Source organism: Carassius carassius, chromosome 23, assembly GCF_963082965.1.
Source record: "Carassius carassius chromosome 23, fCarCar2.1, whole genome shotgun sequence".
NCBI classification, from domain to species: Eukaryota; Metazoa; Chordata; class Actinopteri; order Cypriniformes; family Cyprinidae; genus Carassius; species Carassius carassius.
The window spans coordinates 31,081,877-31,101,273 of NC_081777.1; the positions used below are offsets into that span (position 1 = coordinate 31,081,877).

The following is a 19,397-nucleotide window of genomic DNA, read 5'->3' on the forward strand; positions in this document are numbered from 1 at the left end:
GTGTGTGCAGTGGTCGGCCCGTCACTATTGATCAAGCACACTGTCATTACTCGCTCTCTTGCTGGAGGTCAGCCTTGTGCTATTTTTACACGGCTCTAATTTTTTCTGTGTTTTTATTCTCGCCACTTGCTTGAGTTGGTGTTTCAGCCCTCTGGGAAATGCCAGCGAATCACAGACACCACGGACAGGGAGACAGAGCTTCACCTGACTGCACTGGGAGTTATTTTGGTCCAGGTGCGTCAGTCAGACGGGCGGCGCTGTGCTCGGCGTATACCATGGTGCCACTGGTCACCCTGCTGTCATTAGCACTCTGAGATCCAGAGGGAACAATCTCTGCTGTTCTAGAACATCACATCCACACCTGACACAGCGAACATTGAGCACTACCAAACCATGAGCTATAGGAGCCAAACATTACAGATTTAATAGATTATATTAAATATACACTTTATATACGTTATTTATATTATGATATATATTACATAGCATTTAATTATGAGTTGCAAATATGCGTGTGTGTGTGTGTGCATACATGCATATACATACACACACACACACGTGGATTTCTGTGAATTGTGGGGACTTTCCATAGACTTCTATTACATTTATACTGACCAAGCGATATTTTCTGTCCCCTAACCTTAAACCTACCCCTTACAGAAGACCTGTTTGCATTGCTATACTTTCAGATAAACATCATTTACTAGTTTTAATACTTTTTCCCTCCTGGGGACAGCCTGCGGTGCCAAAGATTTCAGGTTTTACTATCCTTGTGGGGACATAAACAAGTGTATACAACACACACACACACACACGTATATTTACTAGTTTTAAGCAATATTTTATATTTTTTTAACATAGTTTAAGCAATATGCAGATTTAATAAAATTTTACATATTGCTTAAGAATGTTATCTGAAATATTTGTAAGCAATATTAAATATTTTGTAAAATAATATAAAATATTATTTAAAATAAAATATTGTGAATATTATAGCAAATATTGCTATATTAAATAAAATATTTGGCATATTATATTATATGTATTTTTGTTTCATTATTTTATTAAAAGAATTAATCCAAATTCATGCAAATAGTTGTCCAGTTTAATATTTGGGGGGGGGGGGGCATGTGTTTCACATAAAATGACAATTCACTTAACAGGGATAAATAATTATTTACAGGGATACATTTACTTTTTAGATTCACACTTGCATCAAAATTAGAAATTCGAATTCTGGATCTGTTCTGTTTGTTACGGGATGTTGTTGTCTATATTCAATTTCATTGCTATTCCAGGAGTTGAATTGCAATTGAAAGGCCTTCTCAGTGGCACAATTAATGATACAGGCCAGCAGCACATACAGACACAGACAAAGAGACAGCACGGGCATGAAGCCCAGCATCACCAGAGGGCAGCTAACACAAAAAAGATTAGAAATTCTGCCGGAAACACAGAGCCTGCAGCACACTCAGACTCACATGTGTGTGTGTGTGCGGCCTGAATGAAATGAATGGAAGAGCCTGCAGTGCTGGAGAGGGAAGCGCTGCTGTAATATCACGCAGGCTCTGGGTGTTTTTGCTCAAGATCTTGGATCTGACAGCCGAGAGCAGCTGCAGCTGCAGCTATGAATTCAGCTCCGCTCCTTCATTCGCCGGCTCGCTGTATTTAAATCGGGTTTGTTGATCTGCCTTTGACAGCGAATCGGTCTGATCCTGACCTGTCAGATGGCAGGTGTCAACCTGCGTCAGGAACACCTCCTTAAAACTGTAGCTGCGTGGATATGAGACACTCATAATTTATTGGTGAAGTACGTTTAAAATAGGTTTGCTGATAGTCTGCAGGCTGCACCAAACTCACATCACCGCTCATCTCTGCACTTTATATTATGTTTGTATATTAGTATTTAAACATAAATATGTTCAACTAAACCTAACGTTCTTCATAAAGCATTTATAAACCACAAAAAAACAGCAGATGGGCTGAATGAAAACGCAGATTCACTCTCTGACATCAGGTGGCGCTTATGGAACAGCAGCGATACAGTGTTTTCTTGGTTACCTCTGTAAACAAAGCAGCATTGCGCTTATAAATACTACTTTGGAATGCACTATACAGAGGCAAGATGAAAAGAAAATACCTCTTAAACTTTTCTGAAGACTTTCCGTTCCCTTCAGAGATGCATTCATATAAATTCCCACCCCCAACTGTATCGTGATTTGTTTAATATTTCAAGCGACATATATCGTCACATATTTTTATTAATTTTCAACAAGCTCAGGGTTCATCGATACATTCCTAAAAACAGGTGATTGATGTCAGTTTATGCATTCATTCATTTTCAACTCTTTACTAAGCATCACTGTTAATATTGCTCATATAGTTAATTTATAGGTTTTGAAACAACCCCTAACTCACTTTAATTACCTTAAATTGTGCATCTTGTTAAAGAACCTATTCAGCTGCATTGCAAATGCTCAGATTTACGATATTCAGACTTTCAAAAAAGGGAAAAGTAAGTAGTAAAGCCACATCATGCAACAATGAGTTTTGTACATGCAAACATCTTCGGAAAATGTACAAATCTACTTTTCTTTTGAAGCCAGAAGAGGATGACTTGATGTTATTAGGCAGTTATCATATTTGACTGCTTTAACATAATGTGCATCAGCTGCAGGAATGCTCTCATACGAGGTTAAAATCTCTGCCCTTCAGTCAGAAGATATGAAGATCTCCAGTGTAAATCAAGCGCATCATCCTTCCCAGCATGCATGGGGAATGACAAGATGTTTTCCCAGCCCTCCCTCTCAGCGCGTGTCAGGTGTCTGCAGCCGCTCTCTCTGTTGTTTCAGCACAATGTTTGAGGAGCGTCTCTGAAGATCTCCTGCTGCAGCGTGCGTTTGAGAGAGTTTCTATAGGTCAAGAGCTCTTTTGCATTTTAATCAACTGCTTGCCAATTAACAGCTCTGTGTAAGATTGCTGCACCGGTTTAATTTATTAAGCCCATGCCTCACTTCTGACTGGAACATTTGTTTACAGAACCCAGACGCAACGTACAGCTGGAGCATTCGTACGCAAACAACATGTGCTTCTGCTCTGTGTGATTGTGCCTTATTAGAAATGAGTTCACAAATGTACAAAACTGAAATCAACTTTGTGCTTTGCAAATCAGCATATTTTCATGATTTCTGAAGATCATGTGACACTGATCTTCAGAAATCATGAAAATATGCTGATTTGCTGCTTAAAAAACATTTCTGATTATTGTCAATGTTGACAACAGTCGTGCTGCTTCTATCAAAAGTTTGGGGTTAGTATGATCTTTTCTTCTTTAAGAAAGTAATATTAAATAAGGATGCATTAATTAAAAGTGACAGTTTAAAAGATATTTATAAACGTTTTCTATTTCAAATAAATGTTGTTCTTTTGAACTTTCTATTCATCAAAGCATCCTGAAAATTAAAACGTATCAAGATTTCCACAAAAATGTGAAGCAGCACACTGTTTTCAACATTGGTAATAATCAGAATTTTTTTTGAGCCGCAAATCAGCATATTTTCATGATTTCTGAAGATCATGTGACACTGAAGACTGGAGTAATGATGCTATTTAAAAATTCAGATTTGATCACGGAAATAAATTACATTTTTAACATTTATTCACATAGAAAACACTTATTTTAAATTGTAATAATATTATAAATTTTTTATGTATTTTGGTCAAATAATTACAGCCTTGGTGAGACTTCATTACAAAAATTTGTGTATACTTGTGTATTTCTGATTTCAAATAAAATTGCTCAAATTTAATTTATTTTATTCTGACTGCTCATAATACTAGCACTTTAAATATGCAGTGAATTCTTGCTGACGTGCAGTTGCATATTTAGCTTTTTGGATGTGTTTTTTGCTTATGATGAAGCAGTATTACAGTGATCTTGGAGTAAGAGAGAACATCAACGCTTCAGGCAAAATCCCAGAAGTCTCTGCTCTCTATCCGCACCACACCACACAACATCTCATGTCAAAACATTGACTAAGAAGCAGATGTCACTCTCCTCTGGAATCAGTGCTCACACTTAAACTAATGAAGAAGTAGACAAATGTATTTATCATGAATATTCATAACCCTGATGCAAGACGGGTGACAATGATGATCGTAGTCTCTCAGATACACACAAGAAACCATATGAACCTGTGTGGTGTTTAACACTCTTTATAAGCATGTGAACGTGGTTTTATTATCAAGGTGTATGTGTGCGTGTACATCCATTTGCTGTAGGTCTGTGTTTCTTACACATTTCATGCATTCAGATATGAATATGTAAAGATGTATGGTTTTACTTGTGCTGGTCTTGGTCAATTCACAACATGTACGCCACTTAAAGGAATAGTTCACCTAAAAACAAAAATTTGCTAAAATTGTACTCTTTTTAGAAATGTATCATTCCATCACTTGATCATCAATGGATGCTCTCCAGTGAATGGGTGCCGTCAGAATGAGAGTCCAAACAGCTGATAAAAAATCACAAGTACTCCACACCACTCCAGTCCATCAGTTCACATCTGGAGAAGCCAAAAACTGAAACAAATCCATCTTTAAGATTTTTTTTATTAAAATACGAGTCCATTATCCATAATAACAATTCCTCCAGTGAAAGAAAGTCCATCTCCTGTTGTCTCTCACAACAAAATCCACCCAAATATTTGTTTAGAGCTATTTTGGTGCTTGATCTGTGCAGATTTCTCTCCTGATTCAGACCAGAACACTTTATTTACTTGGAGAAGCAATATTATGGATTATGGACTATGGATGAATTATGGATTATGGATCATTGGTGGACTGGAGTGCTGTGGATTACTTGTGGATTATTGTGATGTTTTTATCAGACTTTTATTCTGACGGCACCCATTCACTGCAGTGAGCTTGGTGATGGAATTCTACATTTCTCCAAATCTGATGAAGAAACAAACTCATCTACATCTCGGATGGCCTTAATTTGAGTAAATCTTCAGCAAGTTTTCATTTTTGGGGGAACTGTTAATTTAATTCAGCACTACAACACTGCATACCTTTTAATATTATTTGAAGTATATTACAGTTTTTCTGATTGCTTAAGCACATTTTTTGTAACTATTGGCTATTTTTGCAAAACTCTACACACAAATAAGAAAACCTTTCACCCAATTATCAAAACATTGTAGTTCTCTTGCAAAAGCGAACACAGCTAGATTAACTCTTCACACCTTCATAAAAATGGTGTTTTCGTATCAAACAGTAAACACAAGCCATCATCTACTAAGCACACAATGTGCCAACTACACACTGATGGTATCAACCTGTCCTCCAACCAGTACACTCGTATAGGTCGTTTGTCCATAAGACCCATAAGAGCGTATCCTACAATTGTGCCCCTATTGGCAAAACATCGTTTTCATATTAATGTTTTGTATTCTTTTATATGCACTCTGGTTTGTGTTTCGTGTAGCTCAGTTGGTAGATTATTGCTTTATACCTTCATATGTAATCATGCTGTCATGGGTTCGATCCCAGGGAACGGATATGCACGAAAATGTATATGCTCAATAAATCATAATTTAGATTGATTTCTGTGAGGGTTAGGTTTAGGGGTGGGGTTAGGTGTGGTCATTCGAACGAATAAGCAACCTATTAAAATATGTAGGAAATACTGTGAGATCGGTGTAAAAAGCTCACACATTGCATTTAAATAAACCTACGTTTTGATTGGTAATGACGTGATACGTCATTTCATGACGACAGACGCAACACGATACTGTCATTATTTTTACGCCTGCTAGAGGGCGCTTAACTTTAAACGTAAATATAGGTCGTAATAAGGTGCCTATATGGTCGTTTTTTGTTGGAGGACAGGCTCGTCAGAACACAAAATAGTAATTTCACAAAAAAAAGAAAAAGAAAAAAAAAAAAAGACAATCAGCCTACATCATGTCGTCTTTCTGGGTCCGGCCACAAAATTTCATCCACATCGCATGCGATATCCTCCAGTCCAAGGCACCGGGGAAAATATCTCCTTGAATGCCGTATCCAGGCCTGACATGATGCCTGGTCAATATCTCCACATGCCTCCTCCATTGCCTGTAAAAGGGCTACCTGTTGATGAGGATGACGGTCGTACACTTTCCAGCACCAGGCAGAGAAGAACTCCTCGATGGGATTTAAGAATGGAGATTATGGAGGGATGTTGAGTGCCATGAAGGATGGGTGGTCTGTAAACCAGTTGCGGACCAAAGCAGTCCTATGGAAACTAACATTGTACCATATGATGACATATCGGGTATGCTCTGGTCTCTGAACAGTGAGCATGTCATGTAAGGTGTCCAGGAATGCAATAATGTGTGCAGTGTTGTATGGGCCTATGGTTGCATTATGGTGAACAACACCATTTTGGCTTATAGCTGCACACATGGTTATGTTACCACCACGTTGTCCTGGGACATTGATGATGGCACGGTGTCCAGTAATGTTCCTGCCACGTTTCCTGGTTTTACTGAGGTTAAAACCGACCTCATCTACAAAAAGTAGCTCATGTCCCATGGCATCTGCTTCTAGTTCCATCACTCTCTGGACAAGACAAAACAAATGCAACACATCAGGCCCATGCACAGCACTACAGTATGCACTTCCAAATTCAGAACCAATGACACTATAGCTTACCTGCACATAGTCATATCGCAGTTGCTTTACACGTTCTGTGTTTCTCTCGAAAGGAACTCTGTAAATTTGCCTCATTCTTATTCTGTGGCGCGCAAGTACACTACTTAGTGCAGAAATGCTTACACTCTGTATATTTTGAAAGATGGTGTCATTATCAATTATACGCTGCTGTATTTCGCGCAGTCTTATTGCATTATTGGCAATCACCATGTTCACTATATGGGTCTCTTGCTCTGGAGTGAACATTCTTCCTCTACCCCCAACATCTGGACGTCTAGCAATTCTGTAAAGTAACAATTTCAGTATTTTTGCATGTATGGTGATGTTGTGTTTCTCATTAGAGTATGGCAGGGCTACAAAGTACTTACCGATTCTCATTTCGAAATGTCCTAATGATGCTTGCCACAGTGTAGCAGCTCAAATTAGGCTGAACCCGTTGGCCAGCTTCCCTCAGGGTCATCCCATGGTTGATGACATGGTCCACTATTGTAGCTCTGATGTCATCGGTTATTCTATTTCTTATTCTTCTTATCCTTCCTCTTTCCCCTCCTCGTCCTCTTCTTGCTCCTCCTTGTCCTCTTCCTCTAACTTCCTCTAACCCTCTCGCTTCTTCACCTCCACGTCCTCTCCCTCGGCCTCCTCTGATTCTCACTCTTCTCACTCTTACTGCTCCTTCCATTGTACTCCACACAGATAGCTTACCTGTGGCTTATTTATAGTGCTTAGGCTGATTGCAAAGTGAACTAATTATCTAAAACAGTTTTCACATGTGAAAGTGTGCCAGACAGTTGGCAAAATAGTGTTAATGATAGCCATACATGTGTATAATTTTGCTAGGAGTCTGTTGGAAATTTGGTAATTGAGTGTAAGCAGTGGGTTGTGTTTAAAGTTCTGCAAAAAGAGTCTTGTGCAGTGAATTGTGCCTACAGTTTTGCAAAGTGTGTGTTACAAAATTGCAAACTGAGTGCAAAGCAGTGTTTGTGCTTTTAGTTTTGCAAACTCAGTGAGTGGTTTTGCTATACGTATTAATAGTTTTAGAAATTGTGCTACAAGAATCACGATTAGTGCTTAAGCATTCAGAAAAAACTGTAAGTTAAAATACTTCTTAAAATATTCACATTTTTTGTTCCATGGTGGGGGTTGGGGACATTAATACAATGTTCAAAGATATAAAAATAGTATTTTTATGTTCTTCAGGTCTAGACACAGAATAGATGTCTGTCTCTAAACAGTATTGTTTGCCATAACATTTATATGTGTGTGTGTGTGTGTGTGTGTGTGTGTGCGTGTGCGTGTGCGTGTGCGTGTGTGTGTGCGTGTGTGTGTGTGTGTGTGTGTGTGTGTGTGTGTGCATGTAAGTGCTTCTCGATTACACATTTGAAGCATGCAAGGTCACATGGTTACACATGGAAAACTGTAATTAGTGAATGTTTCTCATTCACTCTGTAATTACAGAATAAGCGCTTTGAAATGCTTGAGATTGTTTAAATGGAATCAGAAAGACACAGCATGTGGCCTTTATGTCTGTTGTGCACACACACACACACACACTTGGGGCTGTTCACACAATATGTGTTTTAGTATTCTGCTTGGTCTTGGGATGCATTTTTAAGATGGCATTTTTTATGCAGAATCCATTATGCATATCTTTATTTTTACCCTTTATTCTCTTCTCAAGCACAACTAATCTGTCTCTCTGTCTCTCTGTCTCTCTGTCTGTCTGTCTGTCTGTCTGTCTTTCAGGAGTGAAGTTCAGAGGAACCACTCAGTCTAGACAGGTGAGATCATGCAGATGTTCTTCTTTGTCCCTAAACTTTGCATTCTTCACTATGGGGCTCTTCAGAAACACATCTGACTCTATTAAACATCTTCTCTCATGCCCTCATATTATTCCGAGGGAAGGGGCAGATTGCTGGGCTGTAACCTGCAGTCACTAATCAAATGAACCCTGACTTCATAACGAACTAATCACCTCGTTATTACTGGATTTCATAATTATTCAATTCATTGACTTTATTGCACCTTAATGAATTCAAATGAGAAAGTTAAATTGATATTTGCCACAGGCGACGTGTTTTTGGAAATCAGGTGTCGTTGAGAATTAAGCAAAAATCCTCATCAATTAGCGGATTAGAGAGATTCAGAGTGAGTCACAGAACAGAGATGAGCTGTAATGAGACACATTCATCCTGCGGAGCACAGGAAGATCACAAACAGGTGACTGGCTCCATCTGATGGCTACAAAACATACTGAGAGACCAGCCAGACCTTTCGAAATTATATATAGGCCATGCATCATGCATTAAATATTATTAAATATCAACATTGTCACGTTTTCTGTCGATGCATTATATATTTTATTAAAATGTTGCTTTTAGGATTTAGTTTTTTACATTTATCTATTCATTCCTTTTATATATATATATTATTATTTTTATTTTATTTTTACATCTTCCTTGCTTTTAGGATTGTTCATTTTTATTTATTTTATTTTTTATTACACTTCAGCATTAAAGTCATCGATCGATATTGTCAGTTATATTAAAATCCATTTCAATATATATATATACAGTACAGACCAAAAGTTTGGAAACATTACTATTTTTAATGTTTTTGAAAGAAGTTTCTTCTGCTCATCAAGCCTGCATTTATTTGATCAAAAATACAGAAAAAACTGTAATATTGTGAAATATTATTACAACTTAAAATAATAGTTTTCTATTTGAATATACTTTAAAAAAAATAATTTATTCCAGTGATGCAAAGCTGAATTTTCAGCATCATTCCTCCAGCCTTCAGTGTCACATGTAACATCAGTCTATCACATGATCATTTAGAAATCATTCTAATATTCTGATTTATTATGAGTGTTGGAAACAGTTCTGCTGTCTCATATATTTGATCAATAAAAGGTTAAAAAGAACTGCATTTATTCAAAATAAAAAAAAAATCTAATAATATATTTTCTTTACTATCACTTTTTATCAATTTAACACATCCTTGCTGAATAAAAGTATTGATTTTATTTTAAAAAAAGAAAGAAAAATAAATTACTGACCCCAAATTACTGACCGTTTGTGTATATTGTTATTACAAAATATTTATATTTTAAAAACATAGCTTCTTCTTTTTTTTACTTTTTATTCATCAAAGTATCCTAAAAAAGTATCACATGTTCTGAAAAAATATTAAGCAGCAGAACTGTTTCCAACTTTGATAATGAATCATCATATTAGAATGATTTCTAAAGAATCATGTGATAATGATCCTAAAAATTCAGCTTTGCATCACAGAAATAAATGATAATTTAAAGTATAATAAATTTATAATAAATAATTTAAAGTATAATAAATTTAAAAACAATTATTTTAAATTGTAATAATATATCACAATATTACATTTTTTTCTGTATTTTTGATCAAATAAATGCAGGCTTGATGAGCAGAAGAAACTTCTTTCAAAAACATTAAAAATAGTAATGTTTCCAAACTTTTGGTCTGTACTGTATATATATATATACATTTTCTCAAATTTTCTTTACTTAATTGCATCCATCTTTTTTAGTTTCTCATTATTGTAATAGTAGCCTAATTAAAATCATCCTATCTGAACACAATGCTTTTGTTTTAATTAAATGTGAATTTAAATCAGGACATAAAATACCATGTATACGCATTAATTAATTGCTTCATATTTAAAATATTACAATTTAAAAAAAACATATATTGTACACTTAATGAAAATGTGGAGTAAATTCATTTAAAATTTCTAAGTGAATTTTAAATAATTAAACATATTTTTTGAGAGAGAGTGAGTAAACATAGTAAAACAAAGTACCTACTCTTAAAATGTCAACATTAATTTATTTAAAATAATTAAAATTAATTTAAATAATAGTTTATAAACAATTAATTTAAAAATATTTTTTCTTCTTTTCTGGTGCAACAGAATTAAACATGTTCCTCTTATAATGTCAGAATGCTTCATGGGTTTGTTCTCTCTCTCTCTCTGTGTGTGTGTGTGTGTGTGTGTGTGTGTGTGTGTGTGTGTGTGTGTGTGTCTGTGTGTGTGTGTGTGTGTGTCTGTGTGTGTGTGTTTAAAGGAGCAGTGCTCTCAGTTCAGTGAGGTTGTGGGCGTCTCGGCTCAAATCAATCAGCATTCAGAGGAGAGCGACGTTGACCCCATCTCACCGATGCAGCTGCCAGACTCCCAGTGGAAACGACAGGCCGCCACGCCGGGGTCCCGAGAGCACGACCCGGGCTCTCAGCGGGTCACAAAACGTCACCGGAAACTATTAAAGACCAGCCCGGTGCTGCGACCCCACACGAACTCTTCCCTGCAGAGCTCACGCCGTCTCTCTGACGTCCAAGAGTCCCGCCGGCGGATCGTACGCGAGGTCTGCGGGAAATATCGGAGTAATATTTCACGGCTGATAACGCCGCATCTCGTCTCGCGGATTTACGTGGAGGACCGTCACAAACTGCTGTACTGCGAGGTGCCTAAAGCCGGATGCTCCAACTGGAAGAGAGTCCTGATGGTTTTAGCCGGCGTCGCCAACTCGACACGGGAAATCAATCACGTGGCCGTTCATTACGACAATCACCTGAAACGCCTGGACAGCTTCGACCGGCAGGGCATCACGAAGCGTTTAGAGACGTACACCAAAGTCCTCTTCGTCCGAGAGCCGATGGAGCGACTGGTGTCTGCGTTCAGGGACAAATTCGAGAGCCCCAATTCCTACTATCATCCCGTCTTCGGAAAGCCCATCATCTCCAAATACAGAGTGAATGCATCGCAGACGGCTCTGAAGACGGGAAGCGGCGTGACCTTTCGAGAGTTCATCCACTATCTTTTGGACGTGCATCGTCCCGTGGGAATGGACATCCATTGGGAAGCAGCCGACCAGCTTTGCAGCCCCTGCCATCTTCACTACGACTTCATCGGGAAAGTCGAGACCTTAGAAGAAGACGCCAACTTCCTTTTACGAAAGATCGGTGCGCCGGAGAACCTGTCGTACCCCTCGTTCAAAGACGGGAACCCCAAAGCGGCCAGAACTTCCACTCAGATCACACAGCATTATTTTTCGCAGCTGAACGCGTCTGAGCGCCAGCGGGCGTATGACTTCTACTACATGGACTACTTGATGTTTAACTACTCCAAACCTTATAAAGACCTGTACTGACGCTCGTGCTTTAACTGCTGGTTACCTGTATGCGCTGTCCGTCGTCTGATCAGTGCTTCAGAGACTAATTAGACTAATTTATAAGTACACAGTCTCATCCTCTTTGGAGATTCAGCTGTCGATAACCCGGAGCACATCACTCATTTACATAAATTGCTCTTTATTTGCCATTATATAGTCTGAGGTGTGACTCGACAAGTTACCAGTGACTAGCTCATCTACCACAATTGAGCCTAGCGTATAAAAACTCACAGCCAATCATCACTATAAAATGTTTAGTATACAAATAAATTACTGTAACTGTAAGAGATTGGGGTCAATTAGGGTTTTAAATTAAAATAAATTAATACTATTATCCATCAAGGATGCATTAAATTGATACAAAATTGACAGATTTAAAAGATTTATATTAGAATCGATAAAGTGCCCTTTCTGATTAAAAGAATATTGTCAGTTGTATTAAAATCCATTTTAATATATGATTTTATATATACACATTTTCTCAAATTCTCTTTACTTGATTAAATGCATCCATCTTTTTAGTTTCTCATTATTGTAATAGTAATTAAGTAAAATCATCCTATCTAAACACCATGATTTTGTTTTAATTAAACGTGAATTGAATTCAGTACAATAAATACTATGTAGACGCATTAATTAATTACTTCATATTTAAAATATTATAATTAAAAAATATACATTTTACATTTAATGAGAATTTGGGGTAAATTAATTTATAATTTCTAAATGAACTTTAAATAATTACAAATATTTTCTGAGAGAGAGTGAGAGAAAAGTAAAACAAAGTACCAACTCCTACTAATAATGTCAATATTCATTTATTTAAATTTATTAAAATGAATTTCAATAATAGTTTAAAACAATTTTAATTTAAAAATATTTTTTCTTCTTTTCTGGTGCAACAGAATTAAACATGCTCCTCTAATAAAGTCAGAATATATAGAATTTTAAATTAAGAGAGATTAATACTTTTATCCATCAAGGATGCATTAAATTGATACAAAATTGACAGTAAGGATATTTAAAATATTTATATTAGAAATAAATTATGTTCTTTTTAACTTCTTTTTTTCATCAAAAAATCCTGAAAACAAAAACCTTTTAGAATTTTTTTCTTCACATTAAAATATTTTTTGGTGAAACATTTTTTGGTTGTGTGAAATGTAACTCTCTCCATATATAGTTAATTTATTTTTAATTAATTAAAATTTCTGGAGGTTTTTTCTTCTTTTGGGGGGGCTTGAAAAACAGCAAAACTTTTCAACATCGATAATGTTTCTTGAGCAGCAAATCAGCATATTAGAATAATTCTCTATAAGATCATGTGACACTGAAGACTGGAGGAATGAGGCTGAAAATCACAGAAATAAATTACATTTTAACATATACTCATATAGAACACAGTTATTTTAAATTCTAATAATATTTAACAATTTTTCTGTATTTTTAATCAAATAAATGCAGCCTTAATGAGCAGAAGAGACTTAATTCAAAAACATTAACAAATCTTACCAACCCCAAACATATGCAGTGGGCTTTTTTGGACCAATGAGGTGTCAGTGTAGGCGGGGCTTCACTAACTTGTAACCAAGTATTAAACAAAATATCTAAGTTAAGGACAGAAACTCAGAAAGAAACTTGTTCCTTTGTTGTGTCACGCCTGAAACATTGAGAAGTTCAGAATATAACACTGTTAAAGTAGAAAAGGGCAACATCTGTGAAAGTAAAAAATGACCCTTTTATGCTATATCTTCCATCTCTTACAAAAAATACCACTGTATTATTATTATTGTCAGCAAGGTATTCTTTGCAAAAACTAAGTACAATTATGGTGCAGTGAAGTTATCATATGGTAATATTTTGAAATAAACCATGGTGTACTGTGGTGTTTCAGGGTACTTTCTAAGAATACCATGGTACTTCAGTCATGCAGTTAATCTATAAAAATAAAAATAAAAACTTTGTAAATACTATAGTATGTGAATATGGTAAAACAACTTTACCATGAAGTATACCATATAGAATATACTAATCATTATTATTGTACCATGGTATTTTTGAAAGTATTTCCTCCTATTATATATATATATATATATATTACTGTAAGAAGTTCACTCACTTCCCTTTAGCAAACACTCAATCCTCCACCACTAACTACACTGATATTTTCAGATAAATCTATAATCTATCTATAATTGTAAAAAGGGCATTCAGAGGACTCTATTTTTCTATGTAGCCTATTTGTAAAACAGCTTTAGATGTGATTGAAGCTTTTGTGCAAATTCATCTCTGAAGTCACTGGCCATCTGTTGGGTTTCTGCACTAGATCTTTAAACCATGTTTATTAGACTAGGACGTGTGTGTGTGTGTGTGTGTGTGTGTGTGTGTGTGTGTGTGTGTGTGTGTGTGTGTGTGTGTGTTTGCAACACTATGCTGATGTCTTGTACGTGACTCTCTTTCCAAACACAGCACATTAAATGACTATATAGAACTGAAGCAGATTTTATTTATCCAATGCAAAACACACAGTTTAAGAGCTATATATGGTGAGCATAATATATTTCTATTTTCTTTTATTTTATTAGAGATCACAGAGAGTAGATTTATGTCATATGAAGACGTGAGATGGTGTGTGTCACAATAAAGATTGAATCAGCTTTATAACCGCGAGCATCTCTTCCCTCACACTTCTTTAAGAATACATTTATGAATATATATATATAGATCTATATGATATCATGCATACAGAAACTGGTGAATGTATAACTGTTGTTAGTGCAAAACTGTACAAATCCATATGATCTATACGCCCTTTGCCTTATTTGACACTGCCAGTGTTTCAGGAAGAGCTGCAGTCGCAGACTGACAGTGAATAAACATTTTGTCTTTGGCTTTTTTTGTCTTTTTTTTGTGTCTTAGATGTGTTTTCTGAGCAGTGAACATCAGGTGATATGGATCATTCTGCTCTACTGTAAGAGATGTAAACCACGTTCAGACAAATCCAGATTATTTTATGAATAAATCCAACTGTATGTCTTAATATTGATCTTTTTTAGTATCAAAAATATTTTTTTATGTCTTGACGTTATAGTAATTTCTATATTTCGATATACATAGGTACATTTTATGTTTTACAATTTATGTTAATATATATATGTACACATTTTATAATGTAAATGTGTTAACTCTCTGTTGTATTTTAATTTAAGTAGACAAAATGTTTAATGCATACTTTTAATATAAATTTTTTATAAAAATATGTAGAATTTATATTATTTTAAAAATATGAAAAATCTATTTTATATATTTATTAATGTTTAGAGATCACTATTATTATTGCTCAAATTGATTTCAACAAACATTAAACATTTACTCATCCTAACCATATTTTCACATCAGTTTTATATAATTTCATCCTGATGGAATATTCTGTGTCAGCCGGACGTGATGTGTTTTCATTTTGTTTAAGGGTCAATCATTTTTGTGTAAATCCCTGTAGAGCTGCTAAATCATGTTGGATGAGGTTCTTCTGATGCTGTGAGATGAAACAAACACTTTGATTGATTTGACAACAGCTGAATCTGTAAGTAAATCACATCAGCTCCTGAGGACACAAACACACGCCTCGCATATCAACGAGTCTTCACAGCAAACAAATACATTTACTCCGTCTTCAAACCGTTTAGGAGATGTTTTATGATGGCAGGGCGACATTCACGAACGCTGTTTAACCCGATCTCATGAATGTGTGTTTCATTGCCATGATTTTCTATTTCTATTTTGCATAGCCTATACTTGACTTCTTGGCATGCATATGATATGCAGTTGTTTAAGGGTGTGGACTAGGTGTGTATTATATGCACGCCAACAAAGTCTGTATCCTATAGGCTATGCATGATAATTCAGATCAACTTTATACAGAAAACAAAACTCTTGACGACAGTCTGAGAGAAACTGAGAGTTGTTAGACAGGAAGAGAGTGAGTCAGATCTCATTTAAAGTTGAAGGAGTCTCACAGGAGAAGTCAAGTAAGTGCTGGATGAGAGCGATGGAGGTCTGATGCTGCTCAAGAGCTCAGTGTGCACAGAAAGCATTTGCACTCGTCTCTCAATCTGTAAACTTATGTAATGCACTTCTATTTACATGCATTTTTTATTTACATTTAGTCATTTAGCAGACCCTTTTAATCAAAGGCGAAGCATAATAACTGAAAGCAGACTCCTTTTGTTTTGTGTGAGCCCTTGGTGTTTCTAACTGACTTGATCCTAAAGATCTGAGTGCTCTGTTAGGTTTATATTCAGTGAGCATATATCTGCTATGTATTTAGGTCCTAGGCCATTGAGTCATTTATAAACGAGTAAAAGTAGCCTACTTTTCACAATCAACAAAAGCACAGTATGCAGTAGCATATAGGTTTTTATTTTCATTACCTTTAGTGTTCTAAAATCCAAAATAAAACTCTCCTTTAACACAGATGGCTATATAGATTGTGTAAAATCATTCAGTGCTTTCAATCTACAAATCACATCATAGATTAAAAATAATAACTAGAGCATACGATAGATTTAAATCCACCTTCTTCTCCTGACTGATAACATTGCTCTTGCCTGCTGGTTTTTATAGACAGCTCTAATGAAAACACTTAATTCATTAAATAATTACATAAATCAATTAATTCATTAAATAGTTAATTTAGTTCATTGTGTGTTAAGGTTATTGATTTTACTTAAAACACATGGCACAAGCACTAATGTTTAATAGTATTTAAGTGTTTATTATTTATTTTATAAATGTTACTGTATTTCTAAAAAACAAATATCAATTTCTTTTGTAAGTTTGGAATCTTTTTTTTTTTTTTATTCTTGATGCTTTTACGAAATTTTCACCAGCAGGTGTCGCCATCATGTGCTGTATCAAGTGCTTCGAAACATCATTTTTCAATTGATTCAATGCTTCGAAAAGCTTCGTATTGTTTCTATTCACACCCAGGGCACACGTGACTGAAGTGTGAAGGTGTAATGATGAACAGTAGCCACAAGGTGGCAGCACTGCTGCGTGAATCTGCGCTCTGGCGCTGTTGAGCTGCATTCATTACATCATAGCCTTTTAGTCAAAGCTGGCGGGCTTCGATCAAAAAAGGGTTAATAAGAAGTGGACTGTAGACTCTTAAACACGAAAAGGACAGTTAGCACATAGAAGAGGCACTTGACTATTCAATTCAATTCAATATTAATCTAATAGGCTATCTCAAGATACATCAGGAGAAAACACACTGTAAAACATTTCCATTTACTTCCGCTTAAAAAGTTTAAATGCTGCCTTAAATTTTGAATATAATTAATAAATATTATGAATAGTAGTTTTTTCTAGAAATATATTAACAAAGATATTAAACTGTATTATAATGACTGCTGGAATACATCAAAAGTATATGACATCATTTTGATTATGATCAAGATTAAAAGGCAAAATTATGACACAGAAATCATACATGAGATGAAAAGTCAAAATTACAGCAACTATGACAAGAAAAGGCGACTTATGTCAACTTTATTTCCTCTAATGAACATATGACTAATCTCATAAATAAGACTTTTTATGTAAGAATTTAGATTTTTAATATTATAAATGACTTAATATGTCATAATTTTGGCTTTTCATTTAGTAAGTAGAATTTTTTTATGTCATAATGTAGTGGCTGCATTGTAATTTGCATATGATTGTCATATGATGAGAAGGAAGGCCTTTGTGGTGGAGCATCTGCGGGAGGTTTGAGGTTCCTCTGCGCTCCATCAGTCACTCTGACAGACTGCTGTGGGGGGGGGGGGGCAAACCTTCCCATCAGCCATCTGGAGAGACGATGAATGGATCTGCCTTACAGGACTGCGTCCGGAGGAACGAGGAGCTCCTGAGGAGCCAATCAGAGAGCAGATATCAGAGACACGCCCACTGACTGACAGACAGGTGTGAGAGGATGCACATGGATCTGATATTTGATTGACAGGTGATGCTGATGATGAGACTTTACTTTTATGTCATAATTATGGATTTTAATCCCATAAATTACTTATTTCATTGTTTTGACTTTAAGTTTTTCATGTATTTTTATTCTTATAAATGTCATAATTATAGCTCATAATTTAGACCTTAAAAGTTTCATCGCATAGATACAGTTGTCCTAAATATTGATTTTTATGTCCGCATTTAATATGTCATGATTTGGATTCATGTCATAATCTCAGGTTTCCATCTCATAAATAAAACGTAATTCTTACTTTCTTTCAGAATTTTGATTTTCATAAACAGGACTTAGTCTCATTAATATGATTTCTGACATTATGGATTAATAAAACAAAAATTATCTCATAAATATAACATCATAATTATAAATGTTTGTCATAAATTGGATTTCCATCTAATAGGACATCTATGTCATTATTTTATGTCATAAATAAGGATTGTTATCTCATAATTCAGACCTGTGTCATAATTATTACATTTAATACTATAAGTATTACTGTCATTATCTTATATCATAATTATGAGTTTTATGCCATATGTATTATTTATCTTTATCTTATTTATCTTTTTTAATAATTACTTAAAATAAAATGACACAGAAATAAGAAATTATAATGTTTTCCTTTTATGTGATGTCTGAGTTTGTATTAATAAATAAACTCAACAGAAAATAGCACAACGCTTATTTTAAGAGTGACATTTAATTAAATAGAAAGTCTTACAAAATACATAAAATGCTAATTAAATTAAACGTATTTCCTCTTGTTTTATCTCTGTCTACATTAAAAAATATTTGTGCATGATAAAAACATCTCCATAATAACACCTGCATCTGTCTCATTAATAAGACTGGAAATATCTGCTCAATAAACTCCAGCACACAGCTGTACAAACACATGCATACTTCCTCTGACAGAGACATAAAAATATACACGGCTTCCGTGAAAGCCGCTTCACAGCAGAACAGAAAGGCCATTGAAAAGGCTCAGATAACCGTAAAATAATAATAGGAGATGCTGAAATGCATGCTGAAAATAGAGCAGCGTGGAGGCAGTGAGTTGGGGCTCAGAGCTTCCGGCGTGACTATTAACGACACCTGCTTTAGCGCCCGAAGGCCTGATTGTTATTCTTATAGGGTCATGCATTAATGCATATGCGCTCATTTACATACACGCCCCCCTCGCCGTCTGCATTCCCATATCTGAGTGATATTCCTATTGCCAGCTATAATTCAAAAGCAGCATTAGTCAAAATATCAAAAAACAGTTGATTATGGCATGCTGCAAATATGGCATCCATCACTGTGACATTTAAAGAAAGGAAAAAAACAAAGATTGGAGATGCTGCGTTAATTTTTGAAAAGCCATTGCTGGCTTTTATTGCTTTTATAGGAGCGCTGCCGTTGCCCAGAGCCATGGATTCATCAGAGACAGATGCACAATGATGAGCTCGAGAAGCCTTTCTGATGTTCACTGAG

At 35.5% G+C, this 19,397-nt stretch overlaps 1 protein-coding gene across 5 annotated transcripts in view; it reads left to right on the plus strand.

The window, feature by feature from the left end:
* LOC132101759 (carbohydrate sulfotransferase 8-like) overlaps positions 1–12,105 on the plus strand; it is a 161,229-nt gene extending 149,124 nt beyond the window's left edge. For 2 of the 5 annotated variants that reach the window (XM_059506946.1, XM_059506945.1), the window contains exons 3-4: positions 8,437–8,474; positions 10,799–12,105. In XM_059506946.1, coding sequence (XP_059362929.1) covers positions 8,437–8,474; positions 10,799–11,878 — 1,118 coding nt within the window. In that variant the 3' untranslated portion in view covers positions 11,879–12,105. The remainder of the gene's footprint in view (positions 1–8,436; positions 8,475–10,798) is intronic. The other 3 variants (XM_059506948.1, XM_059506947.1, XM_059506949.1) reach the window with 3 other exon arrangements.
* Positions 12,106–19,397: the final 7,292 nt, after the last annotated feature.